General features: G+C 37.6%; 2 protein-coding genes across 8 annotated transcripts in view; one reads left to right on the plus strand and one right to left on the minus strand.

Moving 5' to 3' along the window:
• The window catches only part of TCEANC2 (transcription elongation factor A N-terminal and central domain containing 2), a 45206-nt gene extending 41183 nt beyond the window's left edge, over nt 1-4023 (minus strand). Inside the window, exon 1 of one of the 3 annotated variants that reach the window (XM_082359121.1) lies at nt 464-4023. The gene's annotated coding sequence lies outside the window, so the exon portion shown is untranslated. Of the gene's footprint in view, nt 1-6; nt 143-463 lie in introns of those variants that run through there. The other 2 variants (XM_082359120.1, XM_082359119.1) reach the window with 2 other exon arrangements.
• On the plus strand, nt 38-25458 carry TMEM59 (transmembrane protein 59). 5 transcript variants are annotated; one of them, XM_082358696.1, is made up of 9 exons: nt 61-399; nt 4355-4387; nt 5406-5511; nt 6941-7035; nt 9640-9792; nt 11387-11468; nt 12341-12425; nt 15348-15456; nt 24824-25458. In XM_082358696.1, the coding sequence occupies exons 1-9, from the start codon at nt 208-210 to the stop codon at nt 24977-24979; spliced, it is 1011 nt and encodes a 336-aa protein (XP_082214822.1). In that variant the 5' UTR covers nt 61-207; the 3' UTR covers nt 24980-25458. The 5 variants fall into 5 exon arrangements, with proteins under 5 accessions (XP_082214825.1, XP_082214822.1, XP_082214823.1 ...); XM_082358697.1 differs by having other exon boundaries at nt 12344-12425; XM_082358700.1 differs by lacking the exon at nt 4355-4387 and adding an exon at nt 4030-4100 and having other exon boundaries at nt 280-399.
• Nucleotides 25459-27366: the final 1908 nt, after the last annotated feature.

Here is a 27366-nt window from a genome sequence, read left to right on the forward strand (position 1 = left end):
ACCCACTTCCTCTCGCCAACCTAGAAGTTCGTAGACCTAGAGGTGGGGCGAGAGGCGGCAGTTTCGGGCGGGTCAGGGCGGAGCTGAGAGGACAGCAGAGGCGGAAGCAGCGGCCCGCGGGACTGGGAAGGGGCTGGTCCCGGAAGGAGGAGGAAACCTGAAAAGAAAACAGCAACAAGCTGAGGTGCTGTGACAGAGGCAAACAAAATGGCGGCGCCGAAGGGGAGCCTCTGGGTCAGGGCCCAACTGGGGCTCTCGCCGCTGCTGCTGCTGCTGACTATGGCCCTGACCGGAGGCTCGGGGACCGCTTCGGCTGAAGCTTTTGACTCGGTCTTGGGTGATACGGCATCTTGTCACCGGGCCTGTCAGTTGACCTACCCCTTGCACACCTACCCCAAGGTAGGGCCCGTCCAAACCGGGCTACAACCCTTCCGTGGTCTCCCATCTTTCCGCTCTCCCGCACCTCTGTCGGCTCTGGGAGCCTGACTGTTGAATCCACCCTTCAACCGCTGTCTCCCATCTGTGTGGCTCCTGTTTTCTTCCCTAATCTTACCCGCACCGCGCTTCTGCTGTAATTACCGGAAGTTTGTGCCGCACCTACCCTGTAATAGGCTGGGGACACAAAAATAAGCAAGACACAACCCATTTCTCTGGGGCCTTGCGGGGCAGCAGGGGAGACGAACACTCGGAGGGGGAGGAGTATCTAGATGATTAATGCGGGGTCCTCACCTTCCAGGGACGGCGGGGGGGAGGGGGGCAGTTGCAGATACGCCAGCCCAGAAAATGTTAACTCTTAACCCCTGTTCCCTGAGCGCCTCTCTGGGCTGGGAGCCTGCAGTCTGTTCCTGGAGTGAAACAAGTAGACAATTCCACCATAGTATGAAATACATCAAGGAGTTGGGAGACGCTCAGGAAGGACTTTCCGCCTGTGTTGAGTAACTGTACAAGGCGCTCACACTGGGACCAGAATGGCTTAGAGAAAAAGCAGTTAGGTTGCTGCATTCAGAGAACTTACCATTCAGTGCAGCAGAAGACAGAGGGAATAAGTGGAGTAGGAAAGAAATGAGACTGCCCTTCGTAGGGGGATCACAACTTACAGACAGAGTGACCCCTCCTCCCCTCCTTGTCCGCCCTCAGGTGCTGCCTTTCCTTTAATTCCATTCCGCTAATCGAGTTGTTTTGCAGCTTCTAGAAGAACTGTTGACTCAACATCCTAAATTGCGTGGTGACTCCCCCACCCTTCGAAATATATAATTTGGGTATATCATCCTTCCTCCCCCGCCTTTCCTTATGAGAGCTTTTGCTGGTCTTTTTGCCCTTGCTTTTCCTTCATCTTCCCTATGCTGTATGCTTAACTGTGTGGCTAGCCCTCTTTGCTCTCTCAAACTACAAAGTGACAGGTTTAGAATGTTCCTTATTGGCAAGTGCTTTCAGGCTTTTGAAATTCTGCAGTTCTAAATGCTATCACTGCCCGTATGTTTGTTTACTGCTGGATTTTACATTGCTTGAGGATTATCAATTTTCAAGAAAAAGTGTGGGAGAGGGGATCATCAAATTTTCAGTCAGAGACAAATATAGCAGTCAAGAGAGAGAAAGGAGGAATTCTGACTTCCAGACTTTCAAATCCATGTGTACTGCTCCTGGATACATTATTTTTTTCTCTTCTTATAAACCTCTCATAAGTAAGAGGATTGTATGAGGAAACTAATATTGATTTGGCCTGGAATTGGGCAGAGACTTATTTTGTATCTTTCTAGTGTTTGGATGTGTTGGTTGTTTTGGTTTTTTTTTCTGAGCTTTTCCTAGCAAATTTGTAGTTTTTTGAATACATATGCTGCGAGAATAAACAATTCAAAAGGATAAACATTTCTGAAACCTCTAGGTATTTTTATAATATCCACTAGTTTCTAACAATTGATGTGATATCTAAGTGTTTTTTACTTATTCAGTAAAGCTGTTCTCCCCAGGAACTCTAAATCATCTGGCTCCCTGTGTGTCCTGGCCTTAAAATTTATTAACTGTCTGCTCTCTGTTAGCCAGTATGATGGGAGATTTACCTCCATTATCCCCAATTCTCACCCTGCAAAGTTGGGTTTTACAGTTGAGGGAATCGAGGCTCTGAAAGGTTCAGTGACTTGCCCAAGGTCACATAGCCAAGAAGTAGTGGAGTAATAGGAATTCAGTCCTAAAACTGGCTGTATTATGGTGCCTTCTGTTAATAAAGTTGTATTATGACAAATATTTAATTTACTTATTTCACTGATGTCTGTCAGTCCTCCTTCAAATTATTGTGCTTTACAGTTCAGGAAAAAGCAGTGTGTGTTATAAGAAATTAGATGAATTTACAAGGTCCTGTAGCCTCTCTTGGTCTGGTATTTGTGACTGGCAGATAGAGCTCTCATTTTAATGACTCTTTTTCAGAATTAATTATTTGTTTCAAGAAAGTAGGATACTTTACTTGTTTGTAAGTAGATACTTAAAATTATTATATTTTACCCTTTAACTTTCCTCAGAAGTATAATTGCTTAACTTGTCTGGGTCCAAATGCAGGAGACATAAGTCATGTTAATAACAAAGATAATTATAGAGCTAGCTTGGTCATTTTTTAACAGAGTGTGGGCTCTGGAACCATACAAACCTGGGTTCCATTCCCAGCTTCATTTTTTTTTTTTTTAGTAAATTGATTGATTGATTGATTGATTTTTGGCTGAGTTGGGTCTTTGTTGCTGCACGTGGGCCTTCTCCAGTTGCGGCTAGCAGGGGCCACACTTCCTTACGGTGCGCGGGCTTCTCATTGCGGTGGCTTCTCTTGTTGCGGAGCGCGGGGTCTAGGCGTGCAGGCTTCCGTAGTTGTGGCACAAGGGCTCACTAGCTGTGGCTCGTGGGCTCTAGAGGGCAGGCTCAGCAGTTGTGGCGCACGGGCTTAGTTGCTCCGCGGCATGTGGGATCTTCCCAGACCAGGGCTCAAACCCGTGTCCCCTGCATTGGCAGGCGGACTCTAACCACTGCGCCACTAGGGAAGCCCCCCAGCTTCACTTTTACTATCTGTGCGTCCTTGCTGATTACTTAACTTATCATGACTTCATTTTGTCAACTATAAAAAAAAAAAAAAAAACAAAACACCTCACACCTTGCAGAGCAAGTGTGAGGATTAAAGATAGTATACATGGCACTCTTAGCACAGTGCCTAACACATGGCAATAGATAGTTATTTCCTTTGCCCAGTGTCATAAAACCAATTTGGTACATACAGTATATTAGTAATACTGAATAAGAGGGAGAATAGTTAGCCTGACTTAGCTCAGGATAAGAAAATGCATGTGAAATCTATAGATAGTAGGGTTCCTTCTTTAAGGAGGATTCATTAAGTTTCCTTCTAATTATTTAGCTGGTATTCAGTTTGGTGGGGAGCACCATTTCCTTGTGCTCTAAATTAGGGAAGGTCTATTTTATATAAGCTTGCCAGTCACTTTGGATACATAGGGCATGAAATATTATCTAGAACATGAAACACTTACTTGGAATAAGGTTATGATTTTTAATAGCTATCAATTGAGTGCCTGCTCTGTGCCAGGTATCCTATGATACATTAAGTGTTAGCACCATGCCTGGCACATTATGGGTGCTCATGAAATATATTATTAATGTTATGTCTACTTATTAGTTAGTATAGCATAATGTTAATTATGTAGATATAAGATAATATATAAATAAAATAATAAAGTATAAAATAAAATCCTCATATTTCAAGATTGGCATATGAATATTGTCACTGTTTTACAACTAAGGAGTTGAGGCTGAGAGAGATTAAGTCCCTTGCCCAAGGTTGTACAGAATAAGTGGTGAGGCTGAGCTTCTAACCAGGGCTAATTCCTGAACCTAGGCTCTTTCACCATGCTACAGTCTCTTCTGAAAATGGTACTGGAGGGCTTATTGGATTGGTTTAACAAATGAAAACATATCTGAAAATGAAATGGTATGCAGTATAGCTCATACTAATGAGCTCATGCTTCCCCTATGCAATATAAGGAAATATGTGGTGCTCCAAAGACGTAAGAGAATTCTTCCACTGTTTTACAAAGCCTGCAAAAGCTACTCAGGTATGAAATTTATTTTAATTGCTAACTCTTTCAATTTCACCATAACAATAAATGCAGCTAGAACTGAAGTCCAAAAATGCACTACCTTCAAAGTTGTGTAATAAAGCTTGTTTAATATTAGACTGCAGCCATCTCCTCTTAATGGATTGTTGCTGCTACATAAATTTTACTAATCCTGCTGGAAAGAAATGCATACCTTTGTATTCCGTTGGTTGCTAACTGGTATATGCACATGCTGTTTCCTTCCTTATTAGGTGCCTGCCAGTTTGTACACAGTGAACTACACAGTAAGTTGAGGGGGCTCCCCCACATGTACTGGTTTGTTTCAAATACTATACATTTAACCAAAGAAAAGCCTGTTGAAGACGTTGTCATTAGTCTTATTAAGCAGTTCACATTTTCCAGCGATGAAGAGTCTTTCCTGTCTTGAGCTCTCACACATATGCAATGATGCTTATAACTGTTGTTTTCTATTTTTAAAACCAATTATTATGATTAACACTACTACCATTTATTGAGCACCTTCAGTGTCCCGGGCACTGCACTAGGAATAGCTGTCTTCCAGCATTATTGAGGGGTTTGGAGATAATTTATAGCTTTTATTTCCTTTTTGAGATTTAGATATGTAAAGTAACTTGTACACACTGACCTAAAAGGTTTTATTCCAAGTCTGGCTGATTCCAGTGGCCTTTCCCATATGTCACATGTTGGCCTTGTTTGTGTTCTCAGTTCAGGTAAACCAAGTTTAAAAAAATCCTTTCATTTAAGCATTTTTTTAGATGTATACCTCACTTTGTGGGGGCCTTTATGGCACTATTTGCCACGTGAAGCTAGTTGTGATACTTTTCCTGATAAGCCTGATGATTCGTATAAATATTTATGTGGCAGAAGTACACCATTGGTCCCTAAAGTACTTGTTTACTCATTTCTACCTCTATTAAAGTTCTGATTATGTCACTGTTATTTTTATTTTCAACTTTTCCCCCCAAAATATGACTATGGAATATGGGAAAAGGGTGATGTTTTTACCCACTAGGTTTGTTTCTTGGATATCACTTTTATTATTTATTTATTCATTAGTTTATTTATTTATTTTGGATGTCACTGTTAAAATAAGAAACTAAAACTTCTTTGTATGGCAAAGGTCTTGGTATTACCTGGCTCCTATCATTTTTCTTTCAGTCATAAATCTTTTGTTGGACAATTATAATAAACCCTATTAACTTTGCTTTCTTTTTGACCTTTTTTCCCCCTGAAGGAAAAATGCTAGTTTTTGGTAATCCTCCCTGTTCTTGAACTCCCTAGGAAGAGGAGTTGTACGCATGTCAGAGAGGTTGCAGGCTGTTTTCAATTTGTCAATTTGTGGATGATGGAATTGATTTAAATCGGACCAAATTGGAATGTGAATCTGGTAAGATGCTATGCTAATGACATCAGCAGTATATAACATTGGTGTTTTCTTTGAGTTGTGTTATGCTTTTTATGTGTTTTCCTCAGAAAATGACAGGCATACTGTTTAAACTATTCATCCAGCATACTTTAATTATTATGAAGTTAAACTTTTTAGTAGCTACTGCTAGAAATTTCATGGGCTTTAAATTTCATCTATTTATTGAGACAATGTTTATTTTATGCTGTGGATAGGACACCTTTGTTTAAGTAAGCATTTGGTTTAGACAAATGCAATAGTAATTACCCTTCTTATAATTCATCACTACCTTTTCAATGGATGGTATAATTTTCCTAAGCCTTTCATTCATAGGCTAGTTGACTTAGCTCCAAGATTTTTACTGAATCAGGCCTTTGACTCAGTATTTAATAGTGTATTCTTTGTGGGTCATGCCAATAAAAGAAGTAACCAGAGTTTTTGTCGTCTCTTAAACCACTGTTCTTACCTTTTACCAAAAGTGATGTGTTTAATAAAATAAACCTGTAATCAGGGCAAAATTGACATTTAGCTTTTTAAAGAACTGTAATGGAATTTTATCCATTCATTACCTTACACTGTTTATTCAGTGTAGCAGGAGGTACCTTTCTCCCTATCACTATGCCAGTACTCACATTTAGCCTCTGTGATACCATAAACTTTTTTTATGGCTCAGTCTCCTAAATGGCCATCTTTATATGTGCATAATGCGGTTCAGTTTATTATCTAGCACCTTTGGGAAGTATATTACAAATGCATGACTGGGTGGAAAGAAAAATAAAATTGTTATAGTGGTAAAGTGTTATATCACAGGAAAGAAATGGCTCTAGTGAACTAAATGAAGAGTATATATGGTAGAGACTCATTCCAACTTTAGAATCCTGCTGTGGAACATTTTCTAAGTTCAGTTTTCTCAGAATTTAGGATGTTAGACTGATTGCTTTGTTTTATTTTTCCTTGCCATGTGAATACCCTTGCTTCTCAACTAAGTGATTCAGTTCCTAACAGTAATATCATATATTTGTGTAAATTACTACAGTGTATTATTTTGTTCAACTCCATGAAATAGATGGTGGTAGTTCAGTTTTAGACATACAGAAATCAATAGAGAGGTTAAACAGCTCCACCTAGGTCACATACACAGCCAACAAGTGGTGAAGCCAGAATTTCAGGATGCCAGTTCAGTGTTTTTTCCACTATGCAAACCTTAGCTATGAGGATCACCTCATATGAATGTCATCATGTAGCCAGAGCCTGAGTATGTAATTAATAGATTTATACCTGGAAGATCTGACTTGTGGGAGGCAGAAGATATGGAGTTTTATAAAATTTCTTTATAAGATGCCAATGTTCTCTCCCTTTTCTTTCTCTCCTTCTCTTTTTTTCTTGTAATTTGACTGTTTTTCTCTTCCAGCATGTACAGAAGCATATTCCCAATCTGATGAGCAATATGCTTGTCACCTTGGTTGCCAGAATCAGCTGCCATTTGCTGAATTGAGACAAGAACAAGTACGAAACAATTCTGCCTTTCAGAAATGACTGCTTAGATCGCACTTTGTATTGAAATGTATATTGCCCACATGATCCTATTTTAGTGTTGTATTTTATAATTAGTCTTCAGCAAACAAATGATATGTTTGCAAATAGAAAAGTCAATTGATTTAATTACTTTTGTATAATGCTTTACTGTTAAGAGGTATGTTCACACCTATAATCTCATTTTGGTTTTTTTCTCGGTCCAGTGACAATATTATCCCCATTTTGCATATGAAAAAACTGAGGCTCAGAAAAATTGAGAGTTCCTTTTTTTCATCCCATCTGCCATTGCCTTAACTCAAATCATCATTATTTCTCATCTGTATTACTAAATTAACTTCCAATCTATTTTCCCACTTCAGCCCCCTCTAGTCCATCCTTTAGTCTGTGTCCAGATATTTATTTTCTGTGTCCAGATATTTATTTTCTAAATGGAAGTCTAGTCATGTGATTCTCCTATCTTACATACTTCAGTAGCTCCCCAGTACATACAGGTTTAAGTCCAAACCACTTATCACAGCCTGGCTCCTGATTACCTCTTCTATATCATCTCTTATAATTCCCCACCCCTCATACTCTATCCAAACGTGCTGGGAAAAGTTTTTTAATTTTATTAACTCTGGCATAGGAAGTACAGCCACATGGTACAAAACTCAAAAGGTTAAAAAAAAAAGTATACAGTTGACCCATAGTACTACTGCACTACATGATCTGCAGTTGGTTGAATTCTCAGATGCAGAATCGCGGATATGGGGAGCCAACAATAATTTGTGTATATGCACAGATTTTGGCACCCCTAACCCCTGCATTGTTCAAGGATCAGCTGTATAATGAAAAGTCTCCTACTTCTGTATCTCTTAGCCACTCCATTTTGCTCCATTAATGTAGCCAGGGTTACCAATGCAGAGGTAATTTATATATATACAAGAATACATGTATTCTTTCTTTTCTAAAATATAAGTAATAAAGAATGTCTACTCATTTTTTTTCACTGCATACATGTTTCATTGTATGGATGTATCATTTATTTAAGCAGTCCCTTATTTGTGGACATGTAGGTTGTTTCTAATTTTTTAAATTTATAAATGATATTGCATATTTTTCACATTTATATCTATAGAATAAAATCACAGGAGTAGAATTGCTGAGTTAAGAGGTATATGCATTTTTAATTTTGAGAAATAGAGCAAAACTGCCCTCCATGGAATTTGTATCAGATTTAAAAATTGACATATAATTCATTCTATAAAATTCTAAAGTATTCAGTACAGTAGTTTTTAGTATATTCACAAACTGTGCAACCATCATTACTACCTAATTCCAGAACATTTTCATCATCAAAAAAAGAAATCTCATACCCATTAGCAGTCACTCTCCTTTCCTCCTCCTCCCAGTCCTTGGCAACGTACTTTTATTACAATTTTAATTTGTGTTTCTCTTATGAGTAACTTTAAACATAATTTCTAATATTTAAGACCCATTTTTATTTCCTTTTCTCTTAATTATGTACGTACTGAACAGTTCTTAATGTTTGTAATATGACATTATTTCTTGCCTCTGTCCCTTCTACTCTCCATCTGCTCAGTGAATCCTCTTGACTCAGGGCAGGTGTCATGTCCTTTGCGAAGCCTTCTTAACCACCTCTCACCCTAGTTTGGGTTATGTGCCTTTTCCCATACACATGTATCACCCTGTGTTTCACCTCTGTCCTATACAGATTAAACACAGATATACAGTGATAAATAAACACACATGGTTTAAAAATCTTAAAATTTATAATCTTAACGAATGCTTGTTTAGTGAACTAATCAATGAATGATTTCACAGCTATTAAGTGGGAAAATTGGATCATGAATACAGGTCTTCTGATTCTAAAAACTCTTCTCTCTTAATACCCCATACTGCCTCTCTTTTGGAATATAGCAGAACCAAAGCTATCCCTAGAGTTCAGCAAGTTGTATCCCACACTTGTGCTCTAGAGGGGCCCACTGCTGCTAAATAAGTCAAGAAGTCAGAATTGGAGGGGAGGTGGGTGATACCAATTAATGTAAAAATCTCATCAGTAGCTTACTGTATATAGTCAGCCCATAAATAGTTCCCTCACTCGCCCTGTTGTCAGATACCTCACATTTTATGATGCATATATTCTTTTGATTGATTTTTCCCTTTTTTCCATTGGTGTTCATTATAGCATGGTTTATTTTACATGAAAGCATTAAAGATGAGAATAGTATGATTTGTCCCTTCCCCTTCTACCTCTTGAGGACTTGCTAATTCTTATTTAATCAAATCTTAAGATTCTCCACATTTTTGGACCTAATTCAAAAGCCTGTTATTTTGATAGAGGTGACAGGTAGCTTATAAGTGTGTTTGGTCGCAAATTAAAGGATCCTGGGATTTTAAGCTTCTCATAGTTAATTTGCATAGGTAATGAAGAGTTTACTGTAATGCTGATGACTATGGTAGAATCACTTAATGGTTTATACTCTGTCCCAATAAGGATTTGATTATGTTGCTCTCTTGAATGTACATATATAAAAAATAATATATTTCTCATGATTTAATTTTTTTTTTAAGCTCATGTCCCTGATGCCAAAAATGCATCTACTCTTCCCTCTAACTCTGGTAAGGTCATTCTGGAGTGATATGATGGACTCTGCACAGAGCTTCATAACGTCTTCGTGGACTTTTTATCTTCAAGCTGATGATGGAAAAATAGTTATATTCCAGGTGATGACTGTGCTTCATAGATTCATTTAAATACCGACAGTAGTAACGTATATGTCTTAAATGAATGTCTTAGTATAGAGCCATGTACTTAGTCCCTTACAAATATTTATCATCAAATAATAATTACTTACTAACCTACATTAAAACATTGGGCATCAGGACCCAATGTGACTTACCCTTCCCTCTGCCCATTGGAAACCTATTTAAAGCCTGTTGTTCCTTATCTTACAAGAACTCTGAATCTGCTAAATTTTAGAGTGGTTAAATTGATAAAAATGAAACCTCTAGATATGAGACATAAGAAAAATTAATGTAGTTTGAATATAAATAATGGTGTGTATTTATATCACATATGGATATTAGGGAAAAGCAATAGAACATAATTTTTAGTTGTTAATAGTGCTTTTTCTCATAACTCTTATAAGAGAGCTTGTTGAAGAAGCATATTGCCTTCTGGAGAGGTAACTTTTCTCCTACCTCATTATGTACCATGTGATATGATAATAATAGCTGCGTCTTTGAAGGTTCATGTGTACTAGGCATTTACATATATTATCTCAAATCTTCAAACAACTTCATGAGGTTGTATTATCACTATTTTATTGATGAGTAAACTGTGAGTCTAACTTATTTAAGGTCACGCTGCCAGTAAGTAACAGAATTAGGCTTCAAACCTGGGTTACTTTAGCTCCAAGGCTCATATACCACCCTACCATGCTGTCTTCCTTTTAATTTGGTTGTTAAATTCCTCAAACTTACCAGCCAACAAATTATGTTGTGATGCTTTCTCTCAGGTAATAATTAAAGTAAACCTTTTAATTATTATTGCCAATTGAGTGGCTTACTATAAGGCTAGTCTGTGATTTTTAGCATCGTCCTGAGTCTTGGGTCCCCTGTACTTAATTTGGTAATATGTAAAACACAGAAGGAGTTTTCTCTCTTTAAGTTCATGAATAAGTTCTGTGTCTGAAAGCTACTTAAGTTAAAGCTTAAGTTGACTCTCGGAGCGGAGTCCTCCTTCATTCCTGATTAGAAGTGAGATTAGCTCTGTTTCTCTCTTTATGTCAACTTAAGTGTGGCTATGATGGAGAAAACGCCACTCCAGAGAATCAGTGCTACATGGAAGATGTAAAGTATGGAGCACTGAGCTATAATTTATGAATTACTCATACTTAGGGAAGAATGGAATGTTTCAGATGAGAAAGAATAAAGATAATATGTGTTTAACCAGAAATTTTGGCAGTCTGCTAAATTATTCCTGATCAACCAGAATTAGAACTCAGTTTTGCATGTTATGATACTTAATGTACTATGTTGTAATTTGTCCCTTTTTTTTTTTTTTATGTTGTCAGGAAATTAAACTGACTAAATTCTTGATGATGCTAGAAGTCTGTTTCTTTGCAAGGCACTGGATCTAATGTTTAGCAAGTGCAATTAAAATATATTGTGGTTAACATGTTTTATTTTTTATACCATACTTCTGTTACTTTTTCTCAATTTGAATGTTTGTAGAGATGATATGTTATAGAACTTCCTACTGAGAAAAGCTTAAGAAGAAGTACAAATGACTTAATTGCTTTCACTACCATTTTAGTCTAAGCCAGAAATCCAGTATGCACCACAGTTGGAGCAGGAGCCTACAAATTTGAAAGAACCATCGCTAAGCAAAATGTCCTGTAAGTTTTATTTTAAGTAGCTTGGGATTAAAAACATTAACAGTCCAATCTGGTGGTGGTAGAATTGGTTGTATGATTGTTTTTACACTAATGGAAGGTGAATAAATAATTTTTAAAACTGTGGTTCTCAAATCTTAATATGCATTGGATCTGTAGAGTTTGTTAAAGCAATTTCTGAGCCCCACCTCCAAAGTTTCCAGTTTACTAGATCTGGGATAAGATATGAGAATTTGCATTTCTCACAAATCCTAGGATTCTGTTGCTGCTGGTCTGGGGACCACACTTTAGAATCACTGTTCTAAAAACATTTAGTTTGCTTTGAAGGATGTTTTGAGTATGAACTAATGAGAGATTCTGGTATCTCCCAACAAACTAACCAAATAGTGAAACTACCCTGAAAATATGTTTTTATTCTATTTTTATTTCTATGCTAGAAGAGAATTTAAACTTATAGGAATAGAAAACATCAGGCTAAAACTGCTTACCTTTTAAAATGTGCTAGCTCATACCTTATTTTAGATACTGATTTTATTAACTTTTTAATTATTTTGGTGGGTGGATAATGACAGCACATAACACAAGGCCAACTTTAGACTTGAACAAACCAAATTCTATTATTACATTCAGAAATATAATTAAACAGAAAGCATCAATGTCAATAAGAATTTGAAAGTAAAATAGGAAATTCATAATGTTGTATAATATCCAGTTGGTTTTTAATGTGCCAGAGGAACTTGCATTCATTATAAAATATGTCAGATTACATTTACAAAAGCAGCTGGATATCTGTACAGTGTATATATCTAGAAGCAGTCATTTGAGACTAGCTTTTGGAAAATAGGATATCATAAACTTGTACCTTATTATTTCAGCAGATCTGCAAATGAGAAGTTCACAAGCACATAGGAACTATCTTGAAGATGGAGAACGTGATGGTTTTTTAAGATGTCTCTCTCTGTATGTATTCATCTTCACTTATGCATATAGGAGATAAAATCTGGCTTGTATCAGAGAGATGCAGTCCTTTTTATTATTTTAGAGTTATATTAGCTGCTCAAAAGTAGAAAACTTTTTTTTACCTTTTACCTTTTCCCTACCAAATCCAAAGTTGTACTTTTGGATATTTTAGTTTGTTTAAAAGGTAATTCTCATACTACTTTAATCAAACCCAAGCGGGTAGTTTTTTTCACAGCACAAAAGCATCCTTGTTCTTATTGGGAGTCTTTGATTTATGTTACGATATGTGCTTCTTCAGGCATCTCAGTTAAGCTTTAATTTAATATTTATTGAAAAAAATTCACATATGAGTAGACCCACACAGTTCAAATCCATGTTGTTCAAGGGTCAATGGTATTTACATAGCATTTACATTTTATTAGATATTATAAGCAATCAAGAGATGATTTAAAGTGTACAGGAAGATATGCATAGGTTATATGCAAGTACTACACCACTTTATATAAGGGAATTGAGCACCCTCAGATTTTGGTATGGGAGGGGGCAGCAGTCCTGGAACCAGTGCCCTGGGGATACCAAGGGATGACTGTGTGTCTGAATGGTTTGGGGGTTGGATTTTTGTTTTTATCTATATGGCTACACAGGAGGCTACGGGAGGTAGATAAGGGCTATAGATAAAGGAGGGCTTTGTGTTCTATACTGAGTGTCATCTCCATGCCAAGGATTCTTTTTTTTTTTTAATTTAATTATTTATTTGACTGTGTCGGGTCTTAGTTGCGGTGTGGGCTTCTCTCTAGTTGTGGCGCACGGGCTCTAGAGCACCCAGGCTTAGTTGCCCCTCAGCATGTGGGATCTTAGTTCCCTGACCAGGGATTGACCCCGCGTCCCCTGCATTGGAACGCGGATTCTTAACCACAACGACCAGGGAAGTACCCATGCCAAGGATTCTTAAGGGTGGCAAGAGAAAGTGGGCAGGCGAGGGTAATTGGTACCTTGTGCCCTCCTGGGAAGGAATATCAGGCCTTCTGAGGGTGAGAAGGGTTTTATCAAAGTATGCATGCTTCTACTCCTCCAAGGAGTTCTGATATGAGCCTTCTCCCTGCAACCACTCCCCACCCCTCGCCAAAAAAAAAAGAGAGAGAGAAAGAGACAGTAGGCCATAGCACTTGGTGATAATTATCTACTCTGTGTCAGGTACCAGACCAAGCACTTGAGTAGAGAGGTGAACAAGTGTGTATATACTCTAGTGGACTGTTCTGTCTCAAGTGTAACACTTCAGTAGTCCACACTACATGCTTCCTGTAATTTCTTAGAGTAGAAATAGTTTCTTGAGAGGTTTTATCAGATATCAGTAGGGTTATATTAGAAACTAAAAATTAATACTTTTTACTGAATAAACTCTTTAAAGACTGGATAAGGAAATGAGAATTTAAATTTTCCCTTCCTTTCATTGCTAAACTTGCTTTTGACCTTGTACAGAAAAAAAGGCAATTTTTCTCTCTCTCTCAGTATTTTGGATTTTTGTTGCAGTTTAATAAGTTTTATGAAACCTAAGTAATTATCTAATCTTAAGTTACAGTTTATTCTTTTTTTTTTTGGCTGCGACACGCGGCTTGCCGGATCTTAGTTCCCCAACCAGGGATTGAACCTGGGGACCCGGCAATGAGAGCACTGAGTCCTAACCACTGGACTGCCAGGGAATTCCCTACAGTTTATCCTTAATACTGCATTACCTAGCATCTTATTGATGCCTTATTGCCTTTTAACGTTTTGTCATGTTTTATGTTATTCTTTTAAATCTAACATTTTAAAAATAGCTTCACTTGTTCTTTAAATCTTAATCTATAGTTTAGCAAACAATAGGTCACTTATGGAAAAAACTCCAGTTGCTGATTCTTGTAACTGGCCTCTACCCTAAGATATTTTAATCATAAGAAAAATATAACTATATCTTTTTAAGATATGTGCTAATGGATACAGAATGCTTCATAATAGATATGCTCTTGTAAGTTGAAATTCAAGTAAATTGTGCTAAGTTAAATATTTGAAATGTAGTAGAGAAGCTAACTTCTGGAAGCCTGTTGTGAATCCATTTATAAAACAAATGATCATTTCATAATTTACCTATTATGTACCTTAATTCTTTGGAATATTGGGTTTTCTTAAAGCAAGTATTATCTTAATACCTTGCAAAATAATATATGACATTTGTGTAGCACTGTACAGTTTATAGGACACTTTGATTTGCCTTATCTCATTTAGTAATTAAAAAATACCCTTAACAGTAATTTGCTTTAATTTCATATATTTAGTAGAAAGCCAGTATGTCTGATTTTTTAATTTATAAAAGTAACGTAGCCATGTTATAGAAACTTGAGTAATGGAGGAAAGGACATCATATCACCCTAATATAATAGCTATTATAATATTTTCTTCTATAAGTATGTTTTTTAAAATAGTTTTAAAGGTAGTACACATAAAGTTTTTTTTTTTTTTTTTAACACTATTTTATTTATTTTATTTATTTATGGCTGTGTTGGGTCTTCGTTTCTGTGCGAGGGCTTTCCCCAGTTGCGGCAAGCGGGGGCCACTCTTCATCGCGGTGCGCGGGGCCCCTCATTATCGCGGCCTCTCTTGTTGCGGAGCACAGGCTCCAGACGCGCAGGCTCAGTAATTGTGGCTCACGGGCCTAGCCGCTCCGCGGCATGCGGGATCCTCCCAGACCAGGGCTCGAACCCGTGTCCCCCGCATTGACAGGCAGACTCTCAACCACTGCGCCACCAGGGAAGCCCCACATAAAGTTTTAATTATATTATTAAGTAAGTACACAAGGTTGATTGGCTGTAATTGTTAAGAGCCTCCTATTTTTTATATTATGCAATTTTAACATAACTAATTGTTGATTTTTTTTTTCCCCCCCAGTAACTCCGGCTGGATTTTAACCATGACTCTTGTCCTCTCCGTGATGGTATTGCTCTGGATTTGTTGTGCAACTGTTGCTACAGCTGTGGAGCAGTATGTTCCCTCTGAGGTAAATTTAATTCCAACTCTTAGGCCTTTTGAAGACTGAGCCATATGATTTACTTTTTTTAATGCCTTATTGGTTTAGCTAGAAACGCAAAACCTTTCTACTAATAGAATGAGAGAAGATTTGGTGGTTTTAATCACACACCGGGGTTGGCACACATGAGAATTACAGGTTCGCAGCACAAGAATCACTTACCAATTTTCTGTGATGCTAACTACCGTAATGACCAGTATATGCCGGCTGGTTTGAGTACAGTGTCTCTCTTCTCCCTAGATCTTTGAGACTGAAAAAAACCCATTGACATCAGTTTCTAAGGTGATATATAAGAAACAAGACTTGTAGAACTACTTAAAATTTTAAATTTAACATTGCCACAAATGTTAAGGAATAATTGCTGCTTTAGAAGCAGCAAGGCTAGAGCTTTTGATTTTGAGTAATGTGTTCTGGTATACCCTGAAAGAGATGGAAAACTGTCTTGACTTTCTTGGTAATTAAAATTTAACTGGCTCAAGAAACATACTGTTAAGGTAAAGGATTTTTGTTTCAGAAAAAAGGTCTAATTTCAGTATGGTACTGGCACAAAAACAGAAATATAGATCAGTGGAACAGGATAGAAAGCCCAGAGATAAACCCACGCACATATGGTCACCTTATTTTTGATAAAGGAGGCAAGAATATACAATGGAGAAAAGACAGCCTCTTCAATAGGTGGTACTGGGAAAACTGGACAGCTACATGTAAAAGAATGAAATTAGAACACTCCCTAACACCATACACAAAAATAAACTCAAAATGGATTAAAGACCTAAATGTAAGGCCAGACACTGTCAACTCTTAGAGGAAAACATAGAACACTCTATGACATAAATCACAGCAAGATCCTTTTTGACCCACCTCCTAGAGGAATGGAAATAAAAACAAAAATAAACAAATGGGACCTAATGAAACTTAAAAGCTTTTGCACAGCAAAGGAAACCATAAACAAGACCAAAAGACAACCCTCAGAATGGGAGAAAATATTTGCAAATGAAGCAACTGACAAAGGATTAATCTCCAAAATTTACAAGCAGCTCATGCAGCTCAATATCAAAAAAACAAACAACCCAATCCAGAAATGGGCAGAAGACCTAAATAGACATTTCTCCAAAGAAGATATCCAGATTGCCAACAAACACATGAAAGAATGCTCAATATCACTAATCATTAGAGAAATGCATCAAAACTACAATGAGGTATCACCTCACACCAGTCAGAATGGCCATCATCCAAAAATCTACAAACAATAAATTCTGGAGAGGGTTTGGAGAAAAGGGAGCCCTCTTGCACTGTTGGTGGGAATGTAAATTGATACAGCCACTATGGAGAACAGTATGGAGGTTCCTTAAAAAACTAAAAATAGAACTACCATATGACCCAGCAATCCCACTACTGGGCATATACCCTGAGAAAACCATAATTCAGAAAGAGTCATGTACCACAATGTTCATTGCAGCTCTATTTACAATAACCAGGACATGGAAGCAATCTAAGTGTCCATGGACAGATGAATGGATAAAGAAGATGTGGCACATATATACAATGGAATATTACTCAGCCATAAAAAGAAACAAAATTGAGTGATTTGTAGTGAAGTGGATGGACCTAGAGTCTGTCATACAGAGTGAAGTAAGTCAGAAAGAGAAAAACAAATACCGTATGTTAACACATATATGTGGAATCAAAAAAAAAAAGAAAATGGTTATGAAGAACCTAGGTGCAGGACAGGAATAAAGACGCAGACGTAGAGAACGGACTTGAGGACATGGGAAGGGGGAAGGGTAAACTGGAACGAAGTGAGAGAGTGGCATGGACTTATATATACTACCAAATATAAAATAGCTAGCTAGTGGGAAGCAGCCGCATAGCACAGGGAGATCACCTCAGTGCTTTGTGATCACCTAGAGAGGTGGGATAGGGAGGGTGGGAGGGAGACGCAAGAGGGTGGAGATATGGGGATATATGTATGTGTATAGCTGATTCACTTTGTTATAAAGCAGAAACTAACACACCATTGTAAAGCAGTTATACTCCAATAAAGATGTTTAAATAAATAAATAAATAGAAATAAATAAAAACAATGACTTTTGAGCTCTAAAAAAAAAAAGTCTAATTTGATGAGTCAACTTAGCTTTCAAGGAAGGAAAATTATTTATATAACTAAACATAAGATAATAAATTCTATTGACATCAGATCCAACTGAAATAAACTTTAGTTCTCATATGCCTCCAGAATGCAATAGAAAAAGAGAGAAAAGAAGAAAGGAGGGAAATTTGAAGAATGGTATGGATTAGCAGAGACAGGAGGGTGGACAATATTCCCAGGTACAGACAAGAATAAGCTACTATCAGGGAAGGACTGTAAGCAGCTGACTTGATTAAAAGAACTTAAACTAGGAAATTAAACCAAATGAATAAAGTTAGACAGGATTGGGAAGAACCTTGAATTGTGGAAGTGTTAGACAATGGGTAAATTTCTGTAGAACTCATCTGTTTATGATATGATCTGAACATCCTCTTGCTAATTACCTATTTGTGTTCTTGTTTAGTTCTGATATCCATATTTTAATCATTTTATTGTTCCTGATAACGTTGAAATTACACATCTTACATAGGATTGCCTTTGCCTATTACTTGCTTTTGAACTGCCCCATGCACTCTAAATCCTCATGGCAACAAAGCTACAAACCCAGAGTAGTAAATCTTTGTTGACACTGTGGTACTTTATTCCTTCCAATAAGCACAATTCCTTCTCTTTACTTCTAGGATGCCCCTTGTAAAAGAAAGATACACGTAGAGATTGGTGTGGTTATTTCCTGGAAAGATTGAATTACTGGCCTCAGGTGGAATTTACCTTGATAAAATCACCACTACCTGGCTTCTGGTTCCCAGGACTACTGACTAATGTTGAGCACTTTCTCCTAGACACCGTTCTAAGCATTTTATATGAATTAGCTCATTTAGTCCTTTCAGTAACTCTGTGAGATGGCTGCTATTATTACCTCTTTTCCAGATACGAAAACTGAAAGAAAGAACGTATTATTACCCCAGTGTCACATAACTAGTAAGTGGTAGAACCAGAATTTAAACCCAGGTCGTCTGACTCCAAAGCCAGTACCCTTAATTTTTTTTAGTTAACCTGGAATCATCACTAGAGAAGTTGATTATGTTACTTGTATCAGGAGCTCATCTTCTGTGTAACCTCTTTTGACACTAGGAAGTTGAACACCACTGGGACCACATGTTTCATGTTTTTGAGCCAGGATGCTCAAACTCTCTTACTGAAACAGTTCTTAGATGGACATTTCATAGTTTTTCCTCTCTTACCTCCTTACTTGACTTATGGAATTGACCTCCTCTTCCGGTGTTGTTTAGACATAACAGTGCTTCACATTGTGGTTTTGGTTACATCTTACAGACCTGGGGATCTGTCCCTCCCTTTCAGATTACTCTTGATCTTTTTCTTCCTTTTAGATGTTGTCTCTGCTGTGATAAATTTTGTCTTGATTGTATAGCTTTAATTCTGTGAGAAGTTCTTTCCCCTTATTTTTAAGTTGTTTGTAGAATGCCTCGTTGTTCCCACATATGTCCAGGCCCCTGGATCATAAAGCCTAAAGCATCAGAACCATACGTGGAGTCCTGTTGGCAGCTATTACATTCCCTCCTGATATCTGCATATGGGTGTCACTTTCTTTCCCCTCTCTAGAACTCTTCTTCCTGTCCTTAACAATCAAAAGTATGGTGACACCCTCAAAGAGCCTATGCTTTCCTAAGATACATTTTCTAGAAAAATATAGCGAAAACACTCATTTGAATTCACTGCTTTTAGGCTTTACTTTGTATCTGAAACCACACTTTAGCTAAGTAATAATGTTTTCTCAACTATTTTTAATTATAAAAATTCTATCCACTTGGTATAGAATTTATAAAGTTATATATAAAGAAGCAGGAAAAAAAATCACTCATCCAGAACTATTTCATATTGCCATTTTAGTGGATTTGTTTTCACAGTTAAAAACTGTATAGGACTTCCCTGGTGGCACAGTGGTTAAGAGTCCGCCTGCCAATGCAGGGGACATGGGTTCAAGCCCTGGTCCGGGAAGATCCCACAAGCCGTGGATCAACTAAGCCCGTGCTCCACAACTGCTGAGCCTGCGCTCTACAGCCCGCGAGCCACAACTACTGAGCCCTTGAGCCACAACTACAGCTACTGAGCCCGTGAGCCACAACTACTGAGCCCACGTGCCTAGAGCCCATGCTCCGCAACAAGAGAAGCCACCACAGTGAGAAGCCTGTGCACCACAACCAAGAGTAGCCCCCGCTCACCGCAACCAGAGAAAGCCTGTGCACAGCAAGAAAGACCCAACACAGCCAAAAATAAATAAATAAATAAAGTATATTAAAAAAAAAAAAAACTGTATAAACTGGGACTCCCCTGGCCATCCAGTGGTTAAGAGTCCGTGCTTCCATTGCAGTGGGTGTTGGGTCAGTCCCTCGTAGAGGAACTAAGATCCTGCATGCCTCACAGCGCAGCCAAAACAAAAAGGAGAAAAAACAAGCTGTATAAACTATTTCAATATTAATGTTTCTTATTTTAAAATATTGCAGTGTAAATACTCCTTCCCTGGTATTTTCTCCTTTATTTATTGTAAAAGTAGCTGAGAATTTAGCATTAGGAAAGTTATTCAGATTTTCTTAATCAAAAGCCGCCTATTTTAAACTTTACTTTCATAAAACCTTTTCATTGATTTTATTATTGGAACATAAGTTACTTCTGACCTCTCTCCATAGTAACATGAGACTCCATTTTAAGTAATACAAGCAATGAGCAATGTTATTTATATTTTGTTATATTATTTATATATATAATCCTATGTGTTTATAGGAAATCATAAACCTGCTGAGAGAATGTTTCTCTTCAGTATGGACCTGGTATCTTGAGCTCAAACATGAAATATAAAAAGCTTCCTTTTCAGTCACTACAAATAAAGCTTAAAATGGTGCTAATAAGGGCCAGGAATGTGGTCTTGGAAACTTATGAGCAGCTTTATTTTTTTTATTTAGGAAAGTTCTGAAATAATTTATCCTTAGCCTGTTTTGTATATAGTAGGTACTAATCATATACCATTTGATAGTAATGCCAGAAAGAGTTGGCATTTGTTGATCTTAAAGCAGTATCATTTTGAGTGACTTACAAAGATTTTGATCCTTTTTTCTCCACTGTTTTTCCCTGTTCTTTCACATTTATGATGTCGTTTTTTTGAAACTTCATGAAATAATGCTTTTCTCTTGTTGAGCTGTCTATTTAAGATAATAAAGAGTTGTCATTCACAGTGGTCCTTGTCAAGCAGGTCAGACCTGACTTATAAAAACAGGGTTTAGCAATATTGGATATTCCTTTCTAGAGACCAGGCAGCCTCAGAAAATTGCCAAAGCAACAAATAATAATATAACTGCTGCCTCAGTGTTATCTCATTATCTGTTTGCATTCTTTTTTCTTATTTATCAAGACCATGATCATCTGATTTCAAATGGTTAGTTAAGAAAGGTTTTAGAAGACTTCAAATAACATTCATGTTAGTAAATCACAGACACTTACGGATAACATACTATGTGCTAGGCCCTGTTCAAGAGATTAGAGGTACAATGAAGAATAACATGAAGGTGGAACAAAGTTAAATGTTAAAGGCTGCAACGACTCAAGAAGTAGGGTGGGGGCTTCCCTCATGGCGCAGCGGTTAAGAATCTGCCTGCCAGTGCAGGGGACACAGGTTCGATCCCTAGTCAGGGAAGATCCCACATGCTGTGGAGCAGCTAAGCCCGAGCGCCACAACTACTGAGCCTGCACTCTAAAGCCCACGAGCCACAGCTACTGAAGCCCGCGTGCCTAGAGCCCGTGCTCCGCAACAAGAGAAGCCACGACAATGAGAAGCCCGTGCACCGAAACGAAGAGTAGCCCCCGCTCGCCGCAACTAGTTAAAGCCCACGCACAGCAACGAAGACCCAACGCAGCCAGAAATAAATTAATAATTAATTAAAAAAAAAAAAGTAGGGTGAAACATGTCTTAAACTATAGTAAACATTATTTGTCTAAAAAAAAAAAAGACTAAGAATCTTGCTGTTTAAAAGCTTTAAGTCTCAAGAGAGACAATCAGAAAACGATGTAAGTGCCATAGCTTTTTAATCTAAATTCTGTTAAGAAAATGAGTTTTAGAAAAGATTTATGTAACTTATCTAAGATTGCATAACTGGTTAGTGGCAAAGGCAGGCCTAAAGCCCAAATACATACTAATTGAGTTTATTTTTAACTTTTAGAAGTAATACATGTGACATAAAATTGACTTCCTCTTCCTCACTTCTCAGATAAACCAGTCAATAGTTTTTAAAAATTTTTCTGAGCAGTTGCCATTTTACAATTTTATCTTCTATTTTTTGTTTTATCAATTTTAGACATTATCTGATGTCCTCCTACTAAAGGATGAGTTTAGTTCCCTTATACTGTCTCTCACTTCCATCTCTTCAGTTGCTGGGGGTTTTTTTTTGTTTTTTTTTTAATAAATTTATTTATTTTATTTATTTATTTTTTGGCTGCGTTGGGTCTTCATTGCTGTGCGCGGGCTTTCTCTAGTTGAGGTGAGCGGGGGCTACTCTTCGTTGCGGTCCGCGGGCTTCTCATTGGGGTGGCTTCTCTTGTTGCAGAGCACAGGCTCTAGGCACACGGGCTTCAGTAGTTGTGGCACGTGGGCTCAGTAGTTGTGGCTTGCAGGCTCTAGAGCGCAGGCTCAGTAGTTGTGGCGCACGGGCTTAGTTGCTCTGTGGCATGTGGGATCTTCCTGGACCAGGGCTTGAACCTGTGTCCCCTGCATTGGCAGGCGGATTCTTAACCACTGAGCCACCAGGGAAGCCCCCAGTTGCTGGTTTTTATAATGTATATTATTATTTTGTATACTTTTAGTGAGTGCTTTACAAATTTCTGTTGATTCCTCATTACTGCCTTTCCTTCTCCCTTTTCATACTGTCTCAATTTTCATTAATTATTATGATCCTTGACAATGAAATATACTCATTCTTCTGTATATATACTTTCATAGGTTGATCTGAAAAATTAAAATCCACTAGGCAGCATTTACAATATTATGATTATATAAATATTCAGAGTAGAACACTGGTTCTATTAGAACACTGGCAAATATAAACCTGAATTACTTAAAAGTGTTCCCAGGAGAATCTTCCATATATCTGGTTTATGGAACCCATTTTTGTTTTGTTCTGGCTTTCTTCCCATTTTCTAAGTCATCTCAGTTGCTACTGTTTCTTGTATGTTATTTTCTTTCTTGATTTCCTCTTTACTTTTGCTGGACCTCCTTAAGTAATTTTTTTCATAAAGGGTACTTGGGCAATAAACTTCCCAAGGTAACACTTTTGAAAATACCTCTATTGTACCCTTGTATTTGATTAGTAATTTGAGAATACAGAGTAGCCACAGAATCACTGAACATACTGGTTAGAGGTTATCCATATGCTCCCATCCATTTCTCTGCACGAATTTTACTCTTTCTCCCTGATCTTCTAGATAGCTTCTTCCATATAGATGTTTGAAATCATTTGAACAGTTCCTGGTCGCTGTTTCAAGGTTTTTAAATGTTAGAGTTGTGAAAGTTTTTCTTTCATTGTGCCCCAGAGCAAATTATCACATATTAATTTGGGTTTTAAGGAGGCCTTAGTGTATCAGATCCATGTCCAATCCATCAACCACTGAATTTGTGTTGAAAATATTCTCTTACTGGAAAAGTGTCAGGTACTGGGCCACCTCCTTGGTGCAGGATAGTTGTTGCCTTGAAACAGTAGACAGCAGACCACATCTGAAATGTCTTCAAGTAAGCAGCCGTCATGACAATCACTTTTAGAACATTTTTATCACCCCAAAAAGGAAACTCATACTAGTAGTTACTCCCCATTTCCTCCCAAGCATCTTCACCAGCCATAGACGACCAATATGTGTGGTCTCTTGTGACTGGCCTCTTTCACTTAGCATAATGTTTTCAAGGTTCATCCATGTTGTAGCATGTATTGGTATTGTAGATAGTTAAACTTTTGAAGGTGCTCTTTATTCAGCATCTTCTAAAAGCACCTTTCCAACATCAGGTACTTCTGTGTGGGTCTGTCTTTTTAATATAGTCAGTTGCCCTGTCAATAATGTCAGCACTTCAGTTTTTTGTTTTTTTTTTTTTTTTAATTTATTTATATTATTTTATTTATTTATTTTTGGCTGCATTGGGTCTTCGTTGTTGTGCGCGGGCTTTCTCTAGTTGCAGTGAGCGGGGGCTACTCTTCCTTGCGGTGCGCGGGCTGCTCATTGCGGTGGCTTCTCTTGTTGCGGAGCACGGGCTCTAGGCACGCGGGCTTCAGTAGTTGTGGCGCGCAGGCTCAGTAGTTGTGGCACACGGGCTTAGTTGCTCCGCGGCATGTGGAATCTTCCCGGACCAGGGCTAGAACCCATGTCCCCTGCATTGGCAGGCAGATTCTTAATCACTGAGCCACCAGGGAAGTCCCAGCACTTCAGTTTTTAACTTACAGAATCAGAGATTTATTGCCATATGCATTAACAACAAAATCTATCCCATTTGTTAGTAAAAACTTTTCATTTTCTTTTTTTTCCTTTAGGAGATAGACCTATATCTAAATAGACCTACTCTCAAAAGATATTAGACATTTCCATTATACTTCAGTGAGTTTTATGACATTTGCACTGATTCTGTGTTATGCTTTCATTCTTTAGTTTTAGTATCTATCTTCTTGGATATGTTAGTAATAATTTGAGCTTTTATATGTTTCTGAAGACCTTTCTATCAATGTTAAAGTATTTCATGTACATTCTTTGTTCTACTCACAGCCTTTTAAAATAGTACATACCATTTTCCATATATGTTAATTTAGAACATTTAGTAGCAGAGAAACTTACCCCAAATCATTTGACCACTTGGTTGGAGAGCTAAGATCTTAAAGGAATTGATCACTTAAGGCATCAAACATCCAGAATCCATGCTCTTGTATGACCTCACTTACTCCATTTAAACCTGAGCAATTTTTCTTGATGCTCAGTTGTTAACTTCTAAGTATTTTAAGTCAGTACATGTGGAAAAGTTTTCTTTGGCCATCCACTGGGAACGGAATCACGTATCTGTTAACATTTGAGTAAAAGCATTTTTGAGGATGTTTATAGAAATTTTTTTTTTTTTACCAAATAACCACAGATTAAATTGCTATTTGAAGACTTACTTGGAGAGGTTCCTAATTATCCAAATTGCTAATGTTCATTGATTGTTTTTTGCAGAAGCTGAGTATCTATGGTGACTTGGAATTCATGAATGAACAAAAGCTAAACAGATATCCAGCTTCTTCTCTTGTGGTTGTTAGATCTAAAGGTGAAGATTATGAAGAAGCAGGGCCTCTACCTGCAAAAGTGAATCTTGCTCATTCAGAAATTTAAGCTTTTTTTTTTTTAAGAAAAGTGTATAGACATCTAAATTTCCATTCCTCATAGTGCTTTTTAAAATGGTTTCATTGGCTATAGGACTTAAAAATCACTATTAAATGCAAATAAAGTTACCCAAATCTGTGACGACTGTATTTGCTGTAACTTTACCTGTACTTTTTTTCTAGTAATTTAAGAGATGGATATTTGGGATTGTATTTTTATTTTACTAATATCTGTGCTATTTTAATTATTATTTGCACTGTTTTTGTTTGTTTCCTTTCTTAGCCAAATTCTGTGAGCTGATCATTGTTCTTCCCCACCTCCTACCATGTCAGTCACCGTAGTTAATAAGTTGAATACTCAGTAGGATATGATACTCCTGCTCAGCAATGGCCCACAACCTGTAATTTGAAATTTAGTAGAAAATGCCCTTCAATACACTACATTTTCAGTTGTATTGAACTGAAATCATTAAAATTTTATTTGAATAATTATGTGCTGAAATTTGATTTAATATACTCCTAATTTTCCAGATCTTCCCTTTCACCCCTACCCAACCCAGAAGATAATTAGGAAATGTTCTATGTCTGTTTATTGCTATATGATGATCAGGGAGCAAATTAAAGCAAAAATGATTCTCTCACAAATGCATTTTATGTTATTTTGCACAGGCTATAGATTTTTTTGTTGGATGGATCTTTCCAAAGAACTATTTTTCTCTGTTAGAAAGCATATAAGTTAAAGATATTATCAGAGAAAGCGTTTCATTTTGATAGTAAGAATTAGACTCTCGTGTTGCACAATTAAGTATAGAATTCACTTTGCAAAAACTGTTATTATCATTCCTTTATTATTATTATCAATAATACAGATACAAAAATAAGAGTGACATCAAGTAACATAGTACACCACAGTCTTAATGAGATTCAGTGTCATTAGACGTGAAATGTTAAATGACTTTGCTAACCAATACTTTCCTCACTCACATGGGCATTACTGGCAACTGCAGTAGTGCTGTTTGAATAAAGAGTGAGTCACACACTTGCCTTCAGCCTAGTCATTAGCTTTCTCTGAGTCAAAAGAAAATACAATTAACTAATCAAGTAAGGCTTTGGTCACAAAATATAGGTTTTGCTTTTTTAAATAGTAGGTTGTCTAGATTTGGAAGAGGGTTAGAAAGTATGTCAGGCAGTTGTCTCTTTCTGATTTTTTGTGAGAAAACAGTTATAAAACATGAGAAATGGATTGGATTTACCTTAAAATAAGCCCAGTTGTCTTATTTACCACCCATGGTATACACTTATATTCATTAATCAGACACACAGGGGCTTCCCTGGTGGTGCAGTGGTTGAGAATCTGCCTGCCAATGCAGGGGACACGGGTTCAAGCCCTGATCTGGGAAGATCCCACGCGCCACGGAGCAGCTGGGCCTGTGAGCCACAATTACTGAGCCTGCGCGTCTGGAGCCTGTGCTCCGCAACAAGAGAGGCCGCGATAGAGGCCCGCGCACCGCAATGAAGAGTGGCCCCCGCTTGCCGCAACTAGAGAAAGCCCTCGCATGAAACGAAGACCCAACACAGCCAAAATAAATAAATAAATACATAAATAAATTTATTTAAAAAAAAAAATCAGACACACATTTAACTGCAGTGCACCCAGTGAGGCCAACTGAGGGGAATATATTCAAAATGCTGCAGATTTATAGGAGTCAGAGATCCCACTATTAGGAAAGGCCTCCCTTATAAAAACACAACAATACGAAAGAATATCTCGATAAGAAAGAGCAACTGTATAATTGTCCTATGCTCTTCCACCTTCCCTTGGTTTTGTTTCTCTTTGCTTCCCGAATGAGATACCCCTGAGATACCCTCATTCCTCTTGAAAGCATTGATCCAAGTTTAGACAAACTTTCCCCTCTTGTTTGTAAGAGACAATTCCTTGTATGAGGAAATACCCAATCTTTCCTGCTATTTAGTAGGCACTCAAATATTTGTGTCCTGCCTTTTTATTTTCGCATGATTAAACCGGACTGACGTTTTCAAAAACAGTTTTACTTTTAAAACAGAAAAGAAAAATTACCACCACCACCACCCCCCAAAGGTATACAGCATAAAAATATGACTTGAAAATTGCAACAAAAGCAAGGAAACTGGCCCCTTCTAAAGTAACAGTTTAGCCCTTTGGGTGGGCCCAACTTTACTTGTTTCCATTAGACAGGTATCACCTTTCCTACCACACAGCATCTTCTTGGGAAGCTTGCCTTGGTCCTAGGCAAATTATCAAGACCCTTGAGTCTGGTTCAAACCTCCCAGACTCCTAAGGTCCTTCTTGCTTGGTTCAGGTCCCTGGTGTAAGAGATACACTGATTCAGGCAATTACAAACACAGTAGTAATCACCA

The sequence above is a fragment of the Balaenoptera borealis genome (assembly GCF_965194805.1).
Source record: "Balaenoptera borealis genome assembly, chromosome: 1".
Taxonomy (NCBI): Eukaryota; Metazoa; Chordata; class Mammalia; order Artiodactyla; family Balaenopteridae; genus Balaenoptera; species Balaenoptera borealis.

Coding starts and splice junctions, on each gene's coding strand:
- TMEM59 (XM_082358696.1), top strand. CDS start 208: ATGGCGGCGCCGAAGGGGAGCCTCTGGGTCAGGGCCCAACTGGGGCTC. Junction 4,388..5,405: donor TGTACACAGTGAACTACACA/GTAAGTTGAGGG, acceptor TGAACTCCCTAG/GAAGAGGAGTTGTACGCATG. Junction 5,512..6,940: donor CAAATTGGAATGTGAATCTG/GTAAGATGCTAT, acceptor TTTCTCTTCCAG/CATGTACAGAAGCATATTCC.